General features: G+C 34.7%; 3 protein-coding genes across 6 annotated transcripts in view; 1 reads left to right on the forward strand and 2 right to left on the reverse strand.

Annotated features, from left to right (window-relative positions):
- The first annotated feature begins 134 nt into the window (after window positions 1-134).
- Window positions 135-2,467, forward strand: LOC126746615 (uncharacterized). Its single transcript, XM_050454935.1, has 9 exons — window positions 135-221; window positions 275-587; window positions 641-898; window positions 954-1,065; window positions 1,123-1,390; window positions 1,440-1,659; window positions 1,707-1,854; window positions 1,901-2,129; window positions 2,186-2,467. The coding sequence occupies exons 1-9, from the start codon at window positions 196-198 to the stop codon at window positions 2,433-2,435; spliced, it is 1,824 nt and encodes a 607-aa protein (XP_050310892.1). The 5' UTR covers window positions 135-195; the 3' UTR covers window positions 2,436-2,467.
- A 6,764-nt stretch (window positions 2,468-9,231) lies between these two features.
- On the reverse strand, window positions 9,232-10,530 carry LOC126746622 (mitochondrial import receptor subunit TOM22 homolog). 2 transcript variants are annotated; one of them, XM_050454952.1, is made up of 4 exons: window positions 10,381-10,530; window positions 10,006-10,151; window positions 9,595-9,831; window positions 9,232-9,533 (listed from the first exon to the last, which is right to left on the reverse strand). In XM_050454952.1, the coding sequence occupies exons 2-4, from the start codon at window positions 10,129-10,131 to the stop codon at window positions 9,462-9,464; spliced, it is 435 nt and encodes a 144-aa protein (XP_050310909.1). In that variant the 5' UTR covers window positions 10,132-10,151; window positions 10,381-10,530; the 3' UTR covers window positions 9,232-9,461. The 2 variants fall into 2 exon arrangements, with proteins under 2 accessions (XP_050310909.1, XP_050310908.1); XM_050454951.1 differs by lacking the exon at window positions 10,381-10,530 and having other exon boundaries at window positions 10,006-10,272.
- Window positions 10,531-11,935: 1,405 nt separating this feature from the next.
- The window catches only part of LOC126746621 (protein phosphatase 1 regulatory subunit 14B), a 30,642-nt gene continuing 18,647 nt past the window's right edge, over window positions 11,936-23,930 (reverse strand). For all 3 annotated transcript variants that reach the window (XM_050454947.1, XM_050454950.1, XM_050454948.1), the window contains 5 exons: window positions 22,513-22,643; window positions 22,279-22,456; window positions 17,016-17,114; window positions 12,732-12,773; window positions 11,936-12,670 (listed from right to left, as the gene is read on the reverse strand). In XM_050454947.1, coding sequence (XP_050310904.1) covers window positions 12,629-12,670; window positions 12,732-12,773; window positions 17,016-17,114; window positions 22,279-22,456; window positions 22,513-22,643 — 492 coding nt within the window. In that variant the 3' untranslated portion in view covers window positions 11,936-12,628. The remainder of the gene's footprint in view (window positions 12,671-12,731; window positions 12,774-17,015; window positions 17,115-22,278; window positions 22,457-22,512; window positions 22,644-23,930) is intronic.

The raw sequence follows: 23,930 nt of genomic DNA on the forward strand, positions 1-23,930 counted from the left end.
GAAATGACCCCTTAAAAGAACATTTTATTTATTTCTAATTCGTATTATTACAAACAATTTTATTTAGGTGCATTTAATGCAAGAACTGCAGAAACAAAATATATGTTCTTTGACAACACTGCACAATTGACAGTGACAGCTGACGCATAACCTCAAATTCTAACAAGGTTTTGTTTATTTTTTTTTGTTGCAATAATGAATGAATTCCTCAAAGTTAACTGGTAAAAACCCCCCACAGAACTAACTAAACTTTAAACCCCATTGAAATTTTTAGGCGCGTCACTGACATCAACCAATTAGAGCCCCCAGAAAGCTTTATAACCGAAGATGAATTGGAGCAGTCTCTGGTGTATGAATTTTTCGAAAACAAGTCGTTATTCCGCTCCAAACCTCAGGTTAATTTATTTAAAAACGCCGCGTATGTTCCGGGACTTCCCGATGCCATCGAGACATTTACTACTAAAGTGAAATCGACCCTCGATAAGAAAAACCACGACACTTGCCTAAAGGTGTTGAAACTGTTTCAGTCCGGGAAGGACCCCTCCTGTTACACCCAGCAGGATAAGTTTTTGATAGAAATCTTCAAGGTAGGCTAGAAAGCAGAGAAAACATGAAGGCGTTAGAGCAATACGGTTTTTAGAAACTTAAACCAAAAATTCTTGAGGAGAACACAAAATATTTAACGTTTGTGCAACAACAGTGGGATAAATTCCATAAGTTTAAATGTCTCCCAAGTAAACCCGGTTTGGTTACTTTTGGGGAGCGAGTGTGGCAACAAAAATGGCAAAGCATAAGCTCCTACCCGCAGTTTTACAATGAAATAGCCACAATTAACTTGTCATTTAATGAGAATGAGAGTGTTATCGATTATAATTGTACTGGCACAGCTTTAGAGTTGGTAAGGGAGAAATGCCTTACAAAACTATTCCTCGTAAGGGATTGTAATATTTTAGGGCACTTTGGCGAGGTTCTCTCCACCAAACCTGCAATGCCCTGTAACACTTACAAACGTAAATCTGCCAGACGGAGAATGGTGGGTGAAACGCAGTAGTTCCAGAATGCCTGGTGAGTACTTTTTTTAAGTCAATCCTTTATGGTTTATTTGCCATTGTCATTGTGCAGTAAGTAGAGATAGAAACGTCGATAAACTCCTGGAAACCCGAGGAGATATTGATGTGGTGGTATCATCGAGCTGTTTAAAATGTTTGGCCGATACTAGTGACGGTAAAAGACGTTGGATGATTCCTTTTGTGGTAAAAACCGTTGGGGCCAAAAGGGTGGTGTTCCTCGACAAACCGTTTTACCAAAACGACATGAATCACACCGATTTCGTTTATATGAGCTTCAAGAGGCTTATAAAGACCAATTTCTGTCAGTTTGAGGCTTTCGAGTGAGTGTCTATTAATAATAGGGAGGCCCCATTTAATGTTTTCTATCAGGTTTGCCCAAGAAGAGGAGGAAATTGAAAATGCTTCTACTGTAAGTGAGGAGGATAAGTGTCGATGGACGTTTAACAGACACCACAATAAAATACTGTACAACGCCAGCTATAAGGTGTGGAATATTAAGAAGACTTATTGTCAAAATAATTTGATGAAGAACCAACATAAGCCCAAGGAATTAAACGTTTTAGTGAGGAATAAACTGGATGCTTGTGAAGTAAGTTTGTAGCTGTTTTAAGGGTTTTTTTGAAGTGTGTTTTTCAGTTGAACAGTCAAGGTGCTCTACACCCAGCGATTTTAAACCCGAAACTGGAGCTACAGCACACGTATGGGGCCAACGTGGCCTCCAAGTCCGAACTGTCTAGAGAATGGACTTCACTATTCTTCACACCATTTTCCCACTTATACAGAGGTGAGTTACTTTAAAATTTTTGTCGGTTAATTAATTAGTTTATTAGTGAGGATTGCCGCTAAACACGGGGAAGTGCTTACGATAGAAAAGTGCAACATACAAAAAATCACCTCTGAGGCACATAGTTATTACCAGTTTAAACCCCAGCTGGCTTTAGGGAGTTTACAGCAGGTTTTCGAGCAACTAACCCAATTGCAACCGGGGAATTATTTGCTCCAGCATCTGCCCAAACACGAGGCTTTCGTTGCCGTTTTAAAAGAATGCCCCCAAAACAGGTAGTAGTACTACGGCTTATGGAAATTCTCATGAATTGTGACGGTCGGTTTTTTAGTGTTGGTACCGTTTTCGATTTCCACGCGGAACGTACCAAGATGCACGTACAAGAATGGCCGAAATGTTGGCTGCCCATCGACGTGAATTTCATTTTGCCGTCGTTCGAGGCGGCCAATAGGATGCCCGGCCTGTTCGCTCCAGTCGAAAGTTTGAAGAGGACCAAGACGAAGAAGAAAAATGGCGGAAATGTGGGGAAAAAGATAAAGAGGAATGATTGTGATAAGTTGCAAGGTTCTAGTCAATTGTAATCGAGTTGAATAAATTGAATTTGTTTTGTAAAGATAGAGGGTTTCTTTGCTAATAGTTTTATGTAAGAACCATTGTTGTGCCTCAAAAACTTAGTGAGTTAGAGGGAGTTTTGTCCAACAAGAACTCACGAGATTTGCAGACATTTTTGGGCACAACTTTGGAACCACTTAAAGTATTTTCATGATTCTTTCACGTTAATGTAAAGGGATCCCTGGGGATGAATTTGAGGATAGAAACATCATTTTGGCCTAAAAATTTGAGTGGTTACAGTAATTTTGGTTGGGACACGTTTTTTTGTTATATTTCTAAGTAAATTTCTTCTATTCTTAGGAATATTATCCCAAGTGAACGGAATATTTTTAAAAAGATTTTAGTCTAAGAAAGGATATTTCTTTTCCAATAATTTCATATATGAACGATTCCTGTAACTCAAAAACTCACCAAGTTAGAGGAAGTTTTGTCCACGAAGGTCCGACGCCCACCAAATTTGAGGTTTTTAAAGATTTATGGTCATAACTCAAGAACGGCTTAAGATATTTTCATGATTTTTTCACGATAATGTAAAGGGATTCCTGCGGATGGATTTTAGGCTAGAAACGTTTTTCTGGTTAAAAAACTTAAGTAGTTACAGTCATTTTGGTTCGACCATGTCTTAATCCTATATTTTTCAGCAAAGTTGCACTATTCTTGGGAATATTATCCCAAATAATTAGAATATTCATAAAGGGGGTTTAGTCCAAGAAAGGATATTTCTTTTCCAATAATTTCATATATAAACGATTCCTGTACCTCAAAAACTCACCAAGTTAAAGGCAGTTTTGTCCACCAAGGTCCGAGGTCCACCAAATTTAAGGTTTTTAAAGATTTATGGTCATAACTCAAGAACCGCTTAAGATATTTTCATGATTCTTTCACGTTAATGTAAAGGGATTTCTGAGGATGGATTCCTGATGATGATTGAGGGTAAAAACGTTTTTCTGGTTTAAAAATTTAAGAAGTTACAGTCATTTTGGTTCGGGCATGTCTCATACCTACATTTTTCAGGAAATGTGCACTATTCTTGGAAATATTATCCAAAATAATTAGAATATTCTTAAAAGGGGTTTAGTCCAAGAAAGGATATTTCTTTTCCAATAATTACATATATGAACGATTCCTGTACCTCAAAAACTCACCAAGTTAAAGGAAGTTTTGTCCACCAAGGTCCGACGCCCACCAAATTTGAGGTTTTTGGAACCATATATAGCAATTTTAAAATTTTAATTCTTTAGCGGAGATTTATGGTCATAACTCAAGAACCGCTTAAGATATTTTCATGATTCTTTCACGTTAATGTAAATGGATTCCTGCGGATGGATTTGAGGGTAAAAACGTTTTTTCTGGCTTAAAAATTTAAGAAGTTACAGTCATTTTAGTTCGGGCATGTCTCATACCTAAATTTTTCACCAAAGTTGCATTATTCTTGGGAATAGTATCCCAAATAATTAGAATATTTTTAAAGGGAGTTTAGTTCAAGAAAGGATATTTCTTTTCCAATAATTTCATATATGAACGATTCCTGTAACTCAAAAACTCACCAAGTTAAAGGAAGTTTTGTCCACGAAGGTCCGACGCCCACCAAATTTGAGGTTTTTAAAGATTTATGGTCATAACTCAAGAACGGCTTAAGATATTTTCATGATTTTTTCACGATAATGTAAAGGGATTCCTGCGGATGGATTTTAGGCTAGAAACGTTTTTCTGGTTAAAAAACTTAAGTAGTTACAGTCATTTTGGTTCGACCATGTCTTAATCCTATATTTTTCAGCAAAGTTGCACTATTCTTGGAAATATTATCCCAAATAATTAGAATATTATTAGAAGGGTTTTAGTCCAAGAAAGGATATTTCTTTTCCAATAATTTCATATACGAACGATTTCTGTACTTCAAGAACTCATCATGTTAAAGGAAGTTTTGTCCACTAAGGTCCGACGCCCACCAAATTTGAGGTTTTTAAAGATTTATGGTCATAACTCAAGAACCGCTTAAGATATTTTCATGATTCTTTCACGTTAATGTAAAGGGATTCCTGAAGATGGATTTGAGGGTAAAATTGCTTTCCTGGCTTAAAAATTTAAGAAGTTACACTCATTTTGGTTCGGGCATGTCTTATTCCTAAATTTTCCAGCAAATTTGCACTATTCTTGGGAATATTATCCCAAATAATTAGAATATTCTTTAAAGAGGTTTAGTCCAAAAAAGGATATTTCTTTTCCAATAATTTCATATATGAACGATTCCTGTACCTTAAAAATTCACCAAGTTAAAAGAAGTTTTGTCCACCAAGGTCCGACGCCTATCAAATTTGAGGTTTTTGGAACCATATATAGCAATTTCAAAATTTTAATTCTTTAGCGGAGATTTATGGTCATAACTCAAGAACCGCTTAAGATATTTTTATAATTCTTTCACATTAATCTAAAGGGATTCCTGAGGATGAATTTGAGAGTAAAAACGTTTTTCTGGCTTAAAAATTTAAGTAGTTACAGTCGTTTTGGATCGGGCATGTCTCATACCTATATTTTTCAGGAAATGTGCACTATTCTTGGGAATATTATCGCAAATAATTAGAATATTCTTAAAAGGAGTTTAGTCCAAGAAAGGATATTTCTTTTCCTATAATCTCATATATGAACGATTTCTGTACCTCAAAAACTCACCAAGTTAAAGACAGTTTTGTCCACTAAGGTCCGACGCCCACCAAATTTGAGGTTTTTAAAGATTTATGGTCATAACTCAAGAACCGCTTAAGATATTTTCATGATTCTTCCACGTTAATGTAAAGGGATTCCTGTGGATGAATTTGAGGGTAGAAACGTCATTCTTGCTTAAAAATTTAAGAAGTTACAGTCATTTTGGTTCGGGCATGTCTCATACCTACATTTTTCAGGAAATGTGCACTATTCTTGAGAATATTATCCCAAATAATTAGAATATTCTTAAAAGGGGTTTAGTCTAAGAAAGGATATTTCTTTTCCAATAATTACATATATGGACGATTCCTGTACCTCAAATAACCACCAAGCTAAAGGCAGTTTTGTCCACTAAGGTCCGACGCCCACCAAATTTGAGGTTTTTGGAACCATATATAGCAATTTCAAAATTTTAATTCTTTAGCGGAGATTTATGGTCATAGCTCAAGAACCGCTTAAGATATTTTCATGATTCTTTCACGTTAATGTAAAGGGATTCCTGAAGATGGATTTGAGGGTAAAATCGTTTTCCTGGCTTAAAAATTTAAGAAGTTACACTCATTTTGGTTCGGGCATGTCTTATTCCTAAATTTTCCAGCAAATTTGCACTATTCTTGGGAATATTATCCCAAATAATTAGAATATTCTTAAAGGGGGTTTTGTCCAAGAAAGGATATTTCTTTTCCAATAATTTCATATATGAACGATTCCTGTACCTCAAAAACTCACCAAGTTAAAGGCAGTTTTGTCCACCAAGGTCCGAAGCGCACCAAATTTGAGGTTTTTAAAGATTTTTGGTCATAAATCAAGAACCGCGTAAGATATTTTCATGATTCTTTCACGTTAATGTAAAGGGATTCCTGAGGATGGATTTAAGGGCAAAAACGTTTTTCTGGCTTAAAAATTTAAGAAGTTACAGTCATTTTGGTTCGGGCATGTCTCATACCTAAATTTTTCAGCAAAGTTGCACTATTCTTGGGAATAGTATCCCAAATAATTAGAATATTCTTAAAGGGGGTTTAGTCCAAGAAAGTATATTTCTTTTCCAATAATTACATATATGGACGACTCCTGTACCTCAAAAACTCACCAAGTTAAAGGAAGTTTTGTCCACCAAGGTCCGACGCCCACCAAATTTGAGGTTTTTGGAACGATATATAGCAATTTCAAGATTTTAACTCTTTAGCGGAGATTCATGGTCATAACTCAAGAACCGCTTAAGATATTTTTATGATTCTTTCACACTGATCTAAAGGGATTCCTGAGGATGAATTTAAGGGTAAAAACGTTTTTCTGGCTTAAAAATGTAAGAAGTTACAGTCATTTTGGTTCGGGCATGTCCCATTCCTACATTTTCCAGCATATTTGCACTATTCTTGGGAATATTATCCCAAATAATTAGATTATTCTTAAAGGGGGTTTAGTTCAAGAAAGGATATTTCTTTTCCAATAATTTCATGTATAAACGATTCCTGTACTTCAAGAACTCACCAAGTTAAAGGCAGTTTTGTCCACCAAGGTCCGACGCCCACCAAATTTGAGGTTTTTAAAGATTTATGGTCATAACTCAAGAACCGCTTAAGATATTTTCATGATTCTTTCACGTTAATGTAAAGGGATTCCTGAAGATGGATTTGAGGAGAAAATCGTTTTTCTGGCTTAAAAATTTAAGAAGTTACAGTCATTTTGGTTAAGGCATGTCTCGTACCTAAATTTTTCAGCAAAGTTGCACTATTCTTGGGAATATTATCCAAAATAATTAGAATATTCTTAAAGGGAGTCTAGTTCAAGAAAGAATATTTCTTTTCCAATAATCTCATATATGAACGATTCCTGTACCTCAAAAACTCACCAAGTTAAAGGCAGTTTTGTCCACCAAGGTCCGACGCCTACCAAATTTGAGGTTTTTGGAACCATATATAGCAATTTCAAGATTTTAACTCTTTAGCGAAAATTTATGGTCATAACTCAAGAACCGCCTAAGATATTTTCATGATTCTTTCACGTTAATGTAAAGGGATTCCTGAAGATGGATTTGAGGGTAAAATCGTTTTTCTGGCTTAAAAATTTAAGAAGTTACAGTCATTTTGGTTAAGACATGTCTCTTACCTAAATTTTTCAGCAAAGTTGCAATATTCTTGCGAATATTATCCCAAATAATTAGAATATTCTTAAAGGGGGTTTAGTCCAAGAAAGGATATTTCTTTTCCTATAATTTCATATATGAACGATTCCTGTACTTCAAAAACTCACCAAGTTTTGTCCGCTAAGGTCCGACGCCTACCAAATTTCAGGTTTTTGGAACCATATATATAATATAGCAATTTCTAGATTTTAACTCTTTAGCGGAGATTTATGGTCATAATTCAAGAACCGCTTAAGATATTTTCATGATTCTTTCACGTTAATGTAAATAGATTCCTGAGGATGGATTTGAGGGTAAAATCGTTTTTCTGGCTTAAAAATTTAAGTAGTTACAGTCGTTTTGGATCGGGCATGTCTCATACCTATATTTTTCAGGAAATGTGCACTATTCTTGAGAATATTATCGCAAATAATTTGAATATTCTCAAAGAGGGTTTAGTCCAAGAAAGGATATTTCTTTTCCAATAATTTCATATATGAACGATTCCTGTACCTCAAAAACTCACCAAGTTAAAGGCAGTTTTGTCCACCAAGGTCCGACGCCTACCAAATTTGAGGTTTTTGGAACCATATATAGCAATTTCAAGATTTTAACTCTTCAGCGGAGATTTATGGTCATAACTCAAGAACCGCTTAAGATATTTTTATAATTCTTTCACGTTAATGTAAAGGGATTCCTGAGGATGGAATTGAGGGTAAAGAGGTTTTTCTGGCTTAAAAATTTAAGTAGTTATAGTCATTTTGGTTCGGGCATGTCTTATACCTACATTTTTCAGCAAATTTGCACTATTCTTGGGAATATTATCGCAAATAATTAGAATATTCTTAAAAGGAGTTTAGTCCAAGAAAGGATATTTCTTTTCCAATAATTACATATATGAACGATTCCTGTACCTCAAAAACTCACCAAGTTAAAGGAAGTTTTGTCCACTAAGGTCCGAGGCCCACCAAATTTGAGGTTTATAAAGATTTTTGGTTATAACTCAAGAACCGCTTAAGATATTTTCATGATTCTTTCACGTTAATGTAAAGGGATTCCTGAAGATAGATTTAAGGGTAAAATCGTTTTTCTGGCTTAAAAATTTAAGAAGTTACAAGTCATTTTCGTTCGGGCATATCTCATTCCTAAATTTTCCAGCAAATTTGCACTATTCTTGGGAATATTATCCCAAATAATTAGAATGTTCTTAAAGGGGGTTTAGTCCAAGAAAGGATATTTCTTTTCCAATAATTTCATATGCGAACGATTCCTGTACCTCAAAAACTCACCAAGTTAAAGGCAGTTTTGTCCACTAAGGTCCGACTCACATCAAATTTGAGGTTTTTGGAACCATATATAGCAATTTCAAGATTTTAACTCTTCAGCGGAGATTTATGGTCATAACTCAAGAACCGCTTAAGATATTTTTATAATTCTTTCACGTTAATGTAAAGGGATTCCTGAGGATGGATTTGAGGTTAGAAACGTCATTCGGGCTTAAAAATTTAAGTAGTTACAGTCATTTTGGTTCGGGCATGCCTCATATCTACATTTTTCAGGAAATGTGCACTATTCTTGGGAATATTATCGCAAATAATTAGAATATTCTTAAAAGGGGTTTAGTCCAAGAAAGGATATTTCTTTTCCAATAATTTCATATATGAACGATTCTTGTACCCCAAAAACTCACCGAGTTAGAGACGATTTTGTCAACCAAGGTTCAAAAGCCGCCAAATTAGAAGTTTTATAACTCTTGTTGCCACATCAAATTTTTTATTCCTCAGGGGACATTTTTGGGTATAACTCAGGAACTATTACAGATATTGTCATAATTCTTGCATGCTAATATAAAGTCATCCCTAAGGAAAAATTTGAGAGTAAAAATATGATTATAAATAAAGAATTGGGGTCGTTAGGGCAGAAAAAGAAAACGACCATTGTGTACTACTAAACTGAAAATCTACAATATATTCTTCCAACAATATACACAAAAATGAAAACGGAGATATTTGCGTGTGAATACCAAATACCGTGTGAAATGCAGCATTTCGAAACCTCAGTCGAAAAATGCCAAAATTCTTATTACAAACGCGTAAATCCGATAGTAACACATAATTTACAACTCGTAATCGCTAAAGCTAAACTTGGGGAGGCCCTAGGGTGGCACCTATCGTTGCTGGACCGGCATAATCGGTGGGGGCACACCCCCCGATATCGCGCTGTTTGGTCCCAATAACATCTAAAATAAAAACAACTTTCAATTGAAAAAAAAAGGAGCATTAACAACCCCAAAAACCTACTTGTTTCTGTTGATTTCGTTGGGCCTCCTCCATGTTCGCCCTCTCCACCTCAAAGATCACGGGGGCAAAAAGGATGATGGAGGAACTGAAAATGATCCAGGCGGCGCTCCTGGACACGCTGTACGCCTTGCACAGTCCCAATTTTGTGTTTACCATCGAGTTATAAGTGAAATTTCTGAGGGGCTCCGGGAACATTTCCGTTAGGCCCCAGAGGCGTTCCGATAACGATTCGTCCGGCTAAAAATTATTTAGAACGACGCTAAAAGCCTAAACGTGCCTAAAAGCCCCCCAGTATATAAGATATTTATAGGGAGAGATGGGTGTAATATGTACCAGACGAGGAGTCTGTTACTTTTCTTAAGACCTTTTTGAGTGATATTGTTTAATGGATAGTCGGTTTTTAGGACTTACCTCATCGTCTTCGTCCCCATTTTCAATTGCAGGCTGTTTTTTCACGGGTTCTTTTTCTACAGTGTCGTCTTGAGACTCCTTCTCCGTATTTAAGTCATTGGACTGGGAGGCTTCGGGGGACTCCATGCCGCTGTCGTGTTCTTCAGCTGGGGCCATAGGATGATAATATTATACGAATTCTCGCTTTATTTTACGATAAATTTGAGCTTTTAAGGGTGTTTTAGCGTGATAGTTTTTATCAGGAGCATAGACAGAAGAGAGAGACCTAACCTCAAATTTCATTACGATCGATTATGGGAATTTTTTGGTGGCGGCGTGTGCGCATTATAAGGGAGTCTTTCGCGGGAGTTTCGAATTTCGATTGGGGTTGCTTACCTGTTGTTGTTCAATGGAAGGAAGATGGGTGATTTTCTTTTGGGAAATTTGGTGATTTACATGGGTCAGATTTGACAGGTTACATATATATATGCAGGACCGGAGTTAGGAGGATTTCTCACGTGAATACTCGCTTTATATTAATTTTAATATCAAAAGTCTGCGATTCGAGGACGGAATTTTTGTCTGGAAATTATGTAAAATGTCTCTTTTGGATTTTTAAGAAGTATTACTCCCTTTTAAACGTTCAATTTGCACTGGCGCCATCTCTCGTTCATCGTTGACAGTTAGATAGTAATGTCTGTTGAATTACAGAATTCTACTTCAAATGTACGCGAAACCATTAAAATTCGTTTTAGTTGGCCACTTGTATTTGTAATTGCTACTTCATTTATAGATGACGTCAGTTGTTTGTTATTTTACTGAAATTTTTTCACGGGTATACGGAACTACAGAAATCACATTTTTATTTAGGTCGTTTTGTAACGCTTAACATAGATGTCGCCTCTGTGTTACTTTACAGAAATCTTTTTCACGTATTACGTACTACGTACTTTTAAATTAATTAAAGGGTCTATAAAGAATTTTCAATTAAAATTTAATCATGCCACAGTAATCAAACTCAATGATTAATTCGTTTCATAAATATTTATTTTTTTAAATTTCAGTAAAATAATTATCCTTAGTGCGGCCCTGATTTTTGGGACTTTAGTGACATTGATAGATAATCACCAGGTAAGTGATGTTAAAATCAGGACCGTATTCAGAACAAATTTAAGAGAAAAAAATTAAGAGTTCACTATTTTTTAATTTATTTATTATTTTTGTTTTATTTATTTATTTTAACGACAGAGCCAACTTGTTTTTAAAAAAACCTATAAGGAATTTCTAATTAGAATTATTTAATTTTTGACCGAGATTGACACCATTTTTTTTTTAATACATTTCGATATTTAAATATTTTTTTATAAATAATTAAAATAAATTTCCCTAGTGCGGTCCTGATTTTTACGTCAATGACACTGGATCTCCCCTCCGGTTCCGGTGACGTTGACAGATGTTCAATGAGTTAAACTTCAGTTGTCACGTGGAGTTTTGGGATTGACGTTAAAATCAGGACCGTTTTCAGAATAAATTTAAGATAAAAAGTTTATTCCCTAAGTTATTATTTATTTATTTTAACGCTAGAATATTTAGTTTTTAAAATAGTTTATAAAGAATTTCCAAATTAAACAATAATTATGCCACAGTAATTAAATTATTAAAGAGTTTTTTATTTTTCATAAATTTCGCCTCTGTGTTACTTTACAGAAATCTTTTTCACGTATTAACATAATTACAGAAACCTGTGATTTTTTTAACGCTTTTTAAGTAGGTTGCTTTGTGATGCTCCGCACAGATGGCGCCTACTGTTTCTCACTTTCCCTAAGTCTGAATATTTAGAGAAATCTGTAATTTGATACAACTGTTTTGTGATGTTCCTTACAGATGGCGCATGAAACGCTCATAAGGTCCGTGACTCGTTGAACGGAAAGAGCGAAAATAAAACAACAAGTTTATACAATATTTATCTATTTTATTAAAAGTTCTATACTAAATTTGACATAGACACAAATGTTAATGTTAAAAATGGGATGATGAGATCCTACTATAAAACAAAACGCTCGCTTGATATGGTTAATTCAGATGCGTAACAAACTTAACAACAAAAAATCATTATTATGATATGAGAGCTTGGCAAATATTCCTTATTTGAAATTAAGGCTTCGCATAACATGCTTCTACGTTAATTTACCGATTACGATAATTTGGGGGTAGCTTATGACCGAAGAAGTTCTTGGGGATGGAATAATTTTTTTGGTTTTCATTAAAACTAACATAACATAAATTCACTATAAATAGTAAACGGACTTGTGCAAAACTTTCGTGGTGTTTATACAACGTTCGAACCTTAAGCTTATTACAATTTACAGCCATTTTCACTGAATTACTTCGGTGCAAACAACTGCCCTTAGACAAAAGAAGAAACGTGCACGACGCCACCTGTTGACAAGATAATAATTACACCTGTCAAGGACATTTTAACCTAACCCACTCGGAGTGACAGTTGAGCGTGACGTCACACCACGTTTCTAAATTGCCTAACTCAAGTTAATGATTACAATCTTATTATAAGACCGCGATTTGTAACTGAAAAGTCTTATTAATTATTACTACCGGGACCGTATTTGGCACGCGTTGCTTACACTTAGAGAGTCTTCGCCCTTTCCAGGAGGTCATTGATGAAGGTCTGGTTTGAGAAAAAAAAAAGTTTTACCGGTAAAGTTTACTTGGAAAATAAAGTTTCTTACCTTCACGTCGTTCTGCGACCCTTTGGCGTTGATCAGGAGGTTCTGAAAATAAACGATTCGCTTGAATAAAGTGACTAAAAATACGTGAAAACGTTCATAAAAACGGACTTTCTAAAAATATACCTCTACACCGTTTCAGTTTATTTTCGTTACGGTGTTTGGGTAAAGCACGCAGCGCATTTCCTCGAAAACTCTAGGCCGTAGCATAAATAGAATAAGACTGTCTCTAATTGGGTATAACCTCAAAAGTTAAATCAAAGAGGCACCATCTTGTGTCAGATCACGATAATTGTGAGGCAAGTCGATAATGCAGATTTTTTTTTTTTTTTTATCGGGTTTCCAGGCAAGAGGTCATGTCGTTAACCTCCGTACACACACTATTTTCCAGACTTTTGTTTGCCGACGGTTTTCGTAAACAGAGCCATCTGAGCAAACATTCACGTACAATGCATTAAGAGTAAAACGCACAGCGGGTGGAAAATGCCATTTTATTTTATATGCAATGAAATACGAGCCGGAGCACGTACATACATATATAGAGAGTCAAAGGGCGAATATTTGCATTCAAAAGGGTCCTCCAGTGTCTGAATGCATTTCAACGAGGCACTAGTGGGGGAGTCTTTTATTGCAAAGAGAAAATGTGCTTTTTCATCTCTATTGCTGAAGGCGAATTTCCAATTAAAATGTAATTAGTGTCCCGAGACCACAAACAACCGCACTTAAAAATGACACAACGATCGATTTGTTTCATAAATATCTATATTACATTTTTTTTCCTTAGTGCGGTCCTGTCCAACGGCACTGGACCCTCCCCCACCCAATGACTTTCACGAATAAGCAATGACGTCACGTGGAGTTTTGGCGAGTGACGTTAAAGTCAGAACCGTATTCAGGACAAGTTTTGAACAATACTTATAATAAATTCGAATTGTAATTAAAAAAATTGCTATTTTTATATATATTTGTGTATTTAGAATATAAGGAACGACCCAACGATCGATTTGTTACGTGTTTTTTTTTTTATAAATTTCAATGATTTTTTAAAATATTTTATTAAAATAAATTTTCTTAGTGCGGGCGTGGCTTTTATGTCAACGGCACAGGATTCCCCTCCTCCTGACATAATCAATGGGTTAAACGTCAGTTGTCGCATCGAGTTTTTATATGTGACGTTAAAATCAGGACGGGATTCAGAACTAGTTTGTATTTATTATTATTTTTTTTTAATCTAACCGACAGAACGATCGCCTTGTTTTATGTTTTTTTAATTTTATTTTAAAAATCAATTTCTTCAGTGCGGTCCTGATTTTTACGTCAACGGCACTGGACCGCGCTGACATTGACAGATAATCAATGAATTAAACGTCATTTGTCACGTGGAGTTTGGGTAAATGACATGCAAATCAGGACCGTATTCCAAACTAATTTAACGGAAAAAATAAAAAATTTACTACGTACTTTTAAATTAATTGAAGGGTCTATAAAGAATTTCCAATTAAAATTTAATCATGCCACAGTAATCAAACTCAATGATTAATTCGCTTCATAAATATTTATTTTTTTAAATTTCAGGAAAATAATTATCCTTAGTGCGGCCCTGATTTTTAAGTTAACGGGACCTTAGTGACATTGATAGATAATCACCAGGTAAGTGATGTTAAAATCAGGACCGTATTCAGAACAAATTTAAGAGAAAAAAATAAAGAGTTCACTATTTTTTAATTTATTTATTATTTTTGTTTTATTTATTTATTTTAACGACAGAGCCAACTTGTTTTTAAAAAAACCTATAAAGAATTTCTAATTAGAATTATTTAATTTTTGACCGAGATTGACACCATTTTTTTTTTAATACATTTCGATATTTAAATATTTTTTTAAAAATAATTAAAATAAATTTCCCTAGTGCGGTCCTGATTTTTACGTCAATGACACTGGATCTCCCCTCCAGTTCCGGTGACGTTAACAGATATTCAATGAGTTAAACTTCAGTTGTCACGTGAAGTTTTGGGATTGACGTTAAAATCAGGACCGTATTCAGAATAAATTTAAGATAAAAAGTTTATTCCCTATGTTTTTATTTATTTATTTTAACGCTAGAATATTTAGTTTTTAAAATAGTTTATAAAGAATTTCCAAATTAAACAATAATTATGCCACAGTAAATAAATTTATTGTTCCATGTTTTTTATTTTTCATAAATTTCAATATTTAAAAAAAAATAATTTTCCTTGGTGCGGTCCTGACTTTTACGTTAACGGCATCGGATCCCGGTGACATTGACAGATAATCAACGGGTTAAACGTCAAGGGTCACATGGAGTTTTAGCGAGTGACGTTAAAATCAGGACCGTATTCAGAACAAATTTGAGATAAAAAATTGAAAATTTACTTCGTATTTTTTAATTTATTTATTTATTCCAATTTGTTTTTTAAAAGGGTTTATAAAGAATTTCCAATTAAAATTTAATCATGCCACAGTAATCAAACTCAATTATTAATTCGCTTCATAAATATTTTTTTTTTTAAATTACATTAAAATAATTATGCTTAGTGCGGCCCTGATTTGTAAGTTAACGGGACCTTAATGACATTGATAGATAATCACCATAATTGTCCCGTGAATTTTTAGCAAGTGATGTTAAAATCAGGACCGTATTCAGAACAAATTTTAGAGAAAAATAAATAGTTCACTGTTTTTTAATTTATTTAATATTTTTGTTTTATTTATTTATTTCAACTTATAAAAAAACCTATAAGGAATTTCTAATTAGAATTATTTAATTTTTGACCGAGATTGACACCATTTTTTTTTTAATACATTTTGATATTTAAATATTTTTTTAAAAATAATTAAAATAAATCTTCTTAGTGCGGTCCTGATTTTTACGTCAATGACACTGGATCTCCCCCCCAGTTCCGGTGACGTTGACAGATATTCAATGAGTTAAACTTCATTTGTCACGTGGAGTTTTGGAATTGACGTTAAAATCAGGACCGTATTCAGAATAAATTTAAGATAAAAAGTTTATTCCCTAAATTTTTATTTATTTATTTTAACGCTAGAATATTTAGTTTTTAAAATAGTTTATAAAGAATTTCCAAATTAAACAATAATTATGCCACAGTAATTAAATTTATTGTTCCATGTTTTTTATTTTTCATAAATTTCAATATTTAAAAAAAAATAATTTTCCTTGGTGCGGTCCTGACTTTTACGTCAACGGCATCGGATCCCGGTGACATTGACAGATAATCAACTGGTTAAACGTCAAGGGTCACATGGAGTTTTAGCGAGTGACGTTAAAATCAGGACCGTATTCAGAACAAATTTGAGATAAAAAATTGAAAATTTACTCCGTATGTTTTAATTTATTTATTTATTCCAATTTGTTGTTTAAAAGGGTTTATAAAGAATTTCCAATTAAAATTTAATTATGCCACAAGCGATTTATTTTTTATTTATTATTTTTCATAAACATCAATACTTAATTTTTTTTTTAATTTTATAAAAATAATTTTCCCTGCGTATAGTGCGGTCCTGATTTTTATGTCAACGGCACTAGACCCCCCCCCAGTAACATTGATTTAAACGTCAGTTGTCATGTGGAGTTTTTGCATGGGTCGTTAAAATCAGAACCGTATTCAGAACAAATTTGAGAAAAAATAAATAGATAAGTTTACTTCGCAATTTCAAAAGTGCCTATAAGGATTTTTTCATTTAAATTCAATTACTGTCGCGAGATACACGAACGCAGTTAGATCCGACGTAACGCCTTATTTATTACATACTTTTCTGTCGCGATATATAAACTTGACAGTTAACAAATGACAGCTGACTTTCACAACCTCACAAATCTAGTAGCAAACCAAATTGCGGCTTCAAATTTCATTACGTTTTATTTTATTTTTTTTCCATCAATTTTCTATTAACAAACACCCCTCTAGCCAGTTATTCTCAATTAAGCTAAATCCCTGTCCTCCCCGTTCATTCTCGCTAACCCCAAACCGGTTTTGACGTTTATTAACCCAAGCGTAGACCTGACAACACATTCCTCGTCTGGATGGGGAAATATATGTGATAAGACAAGGGGGGCAATTTCCAGTTGGGGGGTCAACCGTATCCACGTCTAGACTGTTAGGTGTAAACCAACGTGAGGCAAGATACAGTTACTGTCGCGAGAACTTTGAAGCGCAATTGAGACACTGTCATTCATCAGTGTCTCAATTGCCTTAAGGTTGATTTACACTAAAGCGAATAAAAGTGTCTTATAGTCTACTTTACCTGTAAGTGCCTCCGCCTTTGGTCATCGTTGTCCATATCCAAGAGTTCGTCGATGTCAACCTCGACTTCCTCGTTGCTCACGCTATCTTCTATTCTATTCTGTAACAAGAACAAACCGGTTGTAATTATTCAGATGCGACAACGCGGGTTCAATTAATCGTTATAAAGTAATTAAAGCCTTATTCGTGTAAAAACAGTTCACTGGACAAGGAGGTCTTTACATATTATATCGGTTGTCTTTATCATTTTCACAGTGTTTTTGTCATTAAATGATGATGTAATGCTCGTTAAGAGGAAGTTACACATCCGACTATTACGTACATATCTATAAAATTTTCCTTCTGGCTGGATTGAATAAATTAGGTTCAATTAAAAAGCGAATGTTGCAACTGCACTTTCGGGTCAAATAAATTGACCTAATGAGAGGGACAAAGATCGTCTTCGTTGTAAAGAACATAACGAGGATCAAAACACTAGTGGGAAATCAAGAGGTATATGAGTTGACAGTCCTGAATGTCTCTTGTCAAACGTCAAAACCAAGAAGCTTCTTATACTCCTTATGGTTCTTTACGTACGCATCCGGCTCAGGTGGAATTCCACGCAAATTGATTCACTCAACTAATTGTCTGGCTTTCGGTTCGTAATTGCGTTATAGAAAAGAGAGAAACAAAAAGCGATTATGACCATGCAACGTTTGGTCATTGCCTCCGTTTATTCGCTTTAATTCGTCACGCTCGTTAGGCGAATTTACACAACAAAAGTCGCCGATTGTTTACAAAATTTATGTAAACCAATAGCAGGCAGGATTCCTCGACTCAGGGTTTTTTCTTATATATTATAAAGGTATACGATGAGTGAGTCACGTTTTGTGTAACGGTAATACTTGGGCAGCTGAAGGAAGATTAAATGGTCCCGGTCGTTCGTCATAGCGCAGATTTAATACGGTTGGGTGATTTTTTTTTAAAGATTTATGGCACTAAAGAGACCGAAGGTTTGTTCAAATAACCTCACTTTTGTTACGAACATTACAGCTTGATTGCCCCCACTAAACGTCAAGATAGATGTTAAACAGGGGACAAGAGTGGCCACTGACAAGTCGGTACATTTATTTATTTATTTAGAAGGATAGGTGTACACCTGTGTAGGTTAATATTTCAATGTGTCATGTGTGTAAATATTAGTAACGAAAAAAATAGTTAATTAATCTGTCTTAAGGACTTTTTTCCAAGCAAGTTATTAAGCTATAAAGATGGTCCTAATTACTTATGACATTTTTCATCATTTATTAGTTTTCGTTTTAGTTTCTCATTATGTATGATTGAAGCTATTATACCATTAGTAATGAATTTTTTTATTATTTTCTATTGGGAAAACTGGGAATAGGTTCCAAGGGTCAGTTGATGCGTGGGGCTTTAACATAATTGACAATTTTCGTTGATTTTTACAAAAATAAACACCTTTTCATAACTGTCAAATATTTTTAAATAATTATTTTTTTAATATTTAAATAAAAAAAATATTCCTTAGTGCGCTCCTGATTTTTACGTCAACGGCACCGCACCCCGCTGACACTGACAGATAATCACCGGGTTAAACGTCAGTCGTCACGTGACGTTCCGGCAAGTGACGTTAAAATCAGGACCGTACTCCGAGTTAATTTTAGAAGAACCTTTTTTTAGATTGAAATTCTAAATAAACCCCAGAGGGGATTAATTACGGGGGCAGCTGTTCAGCGGAGCCCAATTAGTGCTCGCGACGTGCGGGCCCTACGAATTAGCGTCTGTAAAGTTACAAAAAGCCTCGCGAGTCGAAAATAAACGGTTAAGGCCCCAAAACACGTGTCTCATGAGTTAGTTACATACAGCACGAAACATAAATGAGATCGTTCGTTTCCGCGTTGTTTTTATAGCGCGACCCCGATACGGGTTCTTAAAATAAATTTTGATAAATTGCCTCTTTGTTGCAACCGATCTTTTGGATGCTTACGTCACCTTTTGCTGTCAAATGTGACAGTTAGTGACTACTGGAAAAACCCGCTTGCCCATCTGAATCCGTTTAAAATTCATAATAAGTTGCCAGGAATGTGACATCATCTAAAACATCAATTAATGTGTTAAGTAAGCGTGACGCGAAGAAAGGTTATCGACCGTCCTCCCCGCCCCCCTAATCTTTTTCCGCCTAAATGGGCGGATTTGAGACGATTTATTTGACACCTGGGAAAGGAGATTTCGATAGACCTGTGCTTAATGGGCGTGTAATGCAATGCGATCGATCGATGACAGATGATCGATAAAGCATTAAAGTTCATTATAAAGTATATTATGCAAGTGCTCCCTTTTTCTTTATATTAAAAAAAAAAAGACAAATAATATGAAGCTTGTTACTGCCCTGGATTAGAAATACATCCGTCTTCGTCTAACGCATCAACTACTAATGCGCCATCTTATTTTTTTGAGGAATGTCAAATGTACAGCCATCAGCTGTATTTCAAATATTTTAGATGTTAGGTTAGGTTTATTTACAAATTTAATTATAAAAAGTAGTTTTTTATTTAGTGAACGTTTTAATTCTATGAAAAACTGTGTTTTTTGTAAATAAAAGCGGGTATTTAGTGGGGACACAATTCAACCTACCGTTAAATTCGTTAGTATGTTGATGTGCCCAGTGCTAGGTTCCTGATTTACATAGTGGAAATGCAAATTTAATTTTTTTTTAGAGGTTTTAAATAGATATGGAGTCCAAGGCAAGGTAAATAACATGAAAAATATTTATTTACTTAAAGAAACTAAAATGAGATTATCCGACTAGAAAAGGAACTCAAAGCAATCATCAAGGAAGTTTCCGAGCTTTCAAGGTTAGGTTTTTGATGCAGAACAGAAAATGGGGTCAATCAACCCCTTAAGAAAATCCAGCAGGATGACTGGAAAATGCAAAATCTGACACCTTAAAATACAAAGATACTCTGGATTTTGCCAAATCTTAATGCATGGAGCCAGGTACAAAGTTAAACCATCTTTCAAAGTTTAGTGAGTTAAAAAGTCTTACATGTCAATATAGTACAGGTGTCCCTCTTCAACAAATTATATGTTTATCTTTATAGGTAAGTCCTACACATAGTACATATTATTTATTTAATAAGTCTTAGGAAACTTACTATAAATTAACCGATGACCAATTTCAGTTTTCATAATCTCACTAAATACTTAATCAAATTTAATTTTACATAGCATTGGGTTACGGTATCACAAAACTATTCCCTATGACTTATCTAGTTCTATAGGAAGTACTGGAATGTTAAAATGAGATTCGGCTAATGTGTAGTCCTGGTCCATAATTTAAAAATGAGTTTTATAACATAAAAACCTTAACTCAACTCTGTTAAATGAACTTTAAATATTTTAAGATTCGATGGAGTGTTTTAGTAATGCACTGGCTACAAAGGATGAATCACTCGATCACTTAATATGCAAGGTGGTCCTTTCATAATGCTGCATAACAATTTGTTAGTGAATATAAAGTCAATTATCTTTTCGAGGAAAATACTTTTGAGTTTTCTTTAGCGTATGGTGATAGTAAGTCTCTTTATATTTCGAGATTCTACAGATCTCTTTTAGGAAAGATTGTTTCATTTCTGGAAAAACTTGAGGTGCTCTTATGTGACTTACCAATAAACTGTAAAATTATAAGCATACATTTTTTAAATTAATCTGAGAAGAATACTTGGTTAGATAGGGTCTTATAAGTTTACCCGCAGACAGTGAAAAACTGAATTTACCCAATTTAGCAACCAGCTGCCCTTAAGTAAGTTTATCGACAGCCTTTTTGCACTTCAACTATGTCCCTTATTATCAATAGCCTTAGCTATTACCCCCTGGTGATAGTCGAGACTTTTGGCAGGAAACCATGTTGCTGTGGGGCCAACTTATTTATAAAGGTGTTCAAGAGATCTTGGTATACCTTCGATTTTCTGGAAAAAATTAGAAATTACTTACAGGCAGTTGAAAATTTTATTTTAAGTGAAGTATAGGAGAAAATCACTTGATGCTGGGAAGAAATGCCTTCAACTGCCTGGAATAAGACAAACATTTCTTCAAAGGCCCGGAAGGAATGGAAAACGACTTTCAAGTCCTTTGGAAATCTTTGTGCCTCAGGCAATCTAACCGTGCATGTTAACCAACCAATAAGGTTTACTGCAGTATGTATTCGGACAAAAACAATTCCAATTTTTGGAAAAAATTACGTCAACAACCAGGAAGAATAAAAGTGAACGAGAAAATTGACATCAAAGGCATTAAAAAATCGCTTCCAAGAGCCCGGAAGAATTTTTTTTCTTCTAAAAACACGCCAAAAGCCAGGGAAATGAGAAAAAAATATTTCCAATTCCCGGTAAACGTAAAATATTACATTAAATACTTCCCGTCTCTTGGGTCTAAAATACATCAGTGATGATCCACTTATCAACGCCAAACTAAAATTAAAAAAAAAAAAAAAAAAAATTTTTTACCCTTTTCTAAAAATACAAAATATAATAAAAAAAATTGCAGACCAGTTCGGATGTTTCGCTAATATGACGCGCCGTCATATATGTCCATCCTTGTTTCGCACATAACAATAGAGGAACGGCGATATAGGCTATGGAGAGCGGACGCGTGCCAACTGTTCCCGAATCAAGGCCACCAACAATAATTTATGATATCGTTTTACGGAATTATGAAAAAGTTGCTTAAAATTTTAAAATATATGATTGGTATATATGGCAAAGGCTTGGTACTTATTATATATGTTTAAAAGGGCTTTTTTATCGCTTTAAATACAGTTAATTTTGCCTTATTATTGTCTTATACTAAAGCGGTCATGGGTGCAATCGCTCTCCTTCCTACACTAGCCAAAGTTGTTAAAGAATTAGAGTAACATCATTTCTCGATAAATTCAGTATTTTAAATAATCAGAAGTGTGGATTTACAAAAGTACAAATGATGCAGTTTTTGTACCTGCTTAATGACAGGTTAAACTTTGCTGCAGGGGTGTTTCCCGATTTATCGACCGGGTAAATCATGAAATACCGACCACCCCAGAATGTTTGAGTTTAAATTAACCTCCAACAATATAAACCGGGATTGGGCAAAGCAAGTTAGGTGTATCTATTTGCGTCCAGTAACCATGAATACTGACTGTATAAATTCGGAATACAAGCCCGGATACAAGAAGATGGCGCTGAACGGTAGATAATATGACAGCTGTCAAAATGTCTCTTTGTACTTACGTTCGTGGACTCGTAAAGTTTCTTCAGTTCCTCGTAAAGCCACATCTCGACGGCGAGCCGTTTCCTGATGAGGCTCATCTGATGATGTCCGTACTTGGCGGTGAGGAACTTCTCCCTTTTTTCCTTGATCTCCCCCTTCTCCTTGAAGTTCACGTGGAGTCCCGTCTTGGCCGGAGATCTAACAACAAAATTAAACAGAAAAGTCGCTAAAAAGGTTGAAGCGGGTACACGCACCTGTTGTTGGTCCTTTGTACGTCGCCGACGGTCAAAATCCCTGCCGGGGGTGGACCACCCCCGTTCGCCACGTAACCGTTTTGTAAGCCCACTTCCATTTTAGGGCTTAGACGTAAGGCGGTCGTGTAATCCTGTAACGTAATAAATTCATATTATTTACGGTTCTCTGCGGGTCATTTAATCGACGTTTTCGCAACTTCTTGTGGCACCATAAATACGTCGATACGGATTAGTTTTCTGATAAATTAAGCGCTAGTTGCACACCATTCCCACGCACATGCATGTAAATATAAAAAAAAAACCCTACCGAAGCAATTTCAGGACTTCCTGAGAGAGAGAGAACCCGAAGCCAAATTTAGAATCGATTAAAAGTGCAGGAAGTTGTCTGAAGCGCTCAGACACTCCCGGGAATAACGTGAAATGCATTTAGGTGCCCTTTTAGTACGGAGAATGAGGTTATAAGTATATAAATTTAATGTGGACATTAAATTACTTTAAATACCTACCAAAGATGGAGTTTAAGGGCCTGAGATATACCAAAAGACTACCTCGACAATCTGGAAAAATTACTTTGAATTCCTGGAAGATTTTTTTTTAAATGCCTCAAAGAAACTAAAACTTATCTAATAATGTCTTGGAAAAAATTACCTTTCAATTTATCGAAAAAATGCCCGAAAGTGCTTGGAAAAACTAAAAATGACATAAACTATCTAGAAAAAAAATTGATAAGCTGCCTGGAATTAAGTAAAAATGACCTAAAAACTAACTTAAAGTGCCTGGAGAAAAATAAAAAAATGACTTAAAATATCATTATTTCCTGCTGAAATTTAAATGCCCAAGAGTACTTGGAAATAACCTCAAATACCTAATATAAAAATCACTTTAAATGCCTGGAATAAATCACCTAATTAAAGTGCCTGGAAGAAATTACTGTCACTTCCAGACACTCGTGAGTAATTTTTCATTTTTTTCCAAATAGTTCCAGAACCGTGAAACTGCCTGGAAGAAAACAATTTTTAAAGGAGCGGTCTTTTGAGTAGGTAATCCATAAATTATTAACTTTTAAATCTTGAATACGAATTGAAAGAACTCGTCCATTATCTCAAACGTAAGTAGAGAAAAAATAAAAACCTCAAGTCTCGGTCTTAAAATATTTGTGCCGACTGTTACATGTTTCGCTTAAGAAAGCATCGTCAGACCTTAAAAACTAGTAATAACGCTCACGAGATGACCTATAAGGTCTGAAGAGGCTTTTTTAAGCGAAACATGTAACCTTCGGAAATTTAAAAAAAAATCAATTTTTTTTTTTATTTTATAATAAAATTATTATTGTTACAAGGAATTGAATTGTCTCATGTAATTTAAATACAAAGCAAAATATAAACGCAAAGTCAAATTTACAGAGAAAAAGGGGTATT

This window comes from Anthonomus grandis, chromosome 17 (assembly GCF_022605725.1).
Source record: "Anthonomus grandis grandis chromosome 17, icAntGran1.3, whole genome shotgun sequence".
NCBI lineage: Eukaryota > Metazoa > Arthropoda > Insecta > Coleoptera > Curculionidae > Anthonomus > Anthonomus grandis.

What these genes read in the sequence shown, in the direction of transcription:
- LOC126746615 (XM_050454935.1), top strand. Translation starts at nt 196, where the DNA reads ATGAATGAATTCCTCAAAGTTAACTG. An exon ending in TGTCAGTTTGAGGCTTTCGA is followed by an intron (nt 1,391 to 1,439) that starts GTGAGTGTCTAT and finishes GTTTTCTATCAG; the next exon opens with GTTTGCCCAAGAAGAGGAGG. An exon ending in ATAAACTGGATGCTTGTGAA is followed by an intron (nt 1,660 to 1,706) that starts GTAAGTTTGTAG and finishes TGTGTTTTTCAG; the next exon opens with TTGAACAGTCAAGGTGCTCT.
- LOC126746622 (XM_050454951.1), bottom strand. Translation starts at nt 10,161, where the DNA reads ATGGCCCCAGCTGAAGAACACGACAGCGGCATGGAGTCCCCCGAAGCC. An exon ending in ATGGGGACGAAGACGATGAG is followed by an intron (nt 9,832 to 10,005) that starts GTAAGTCCTAAA and finishes AATAATTTTTAG; the next exon opens with CCGGACGAATCGTTATCGGA. An exon ending in AACGAAATCAACAGAAACAA is followed by an intron (nt 9,534 to 9,594) that starts GTAGGTTTTTGG and finishes TTTTTATTTTAG; the next exon opens with ATGTTATTGGGACCAAACAG.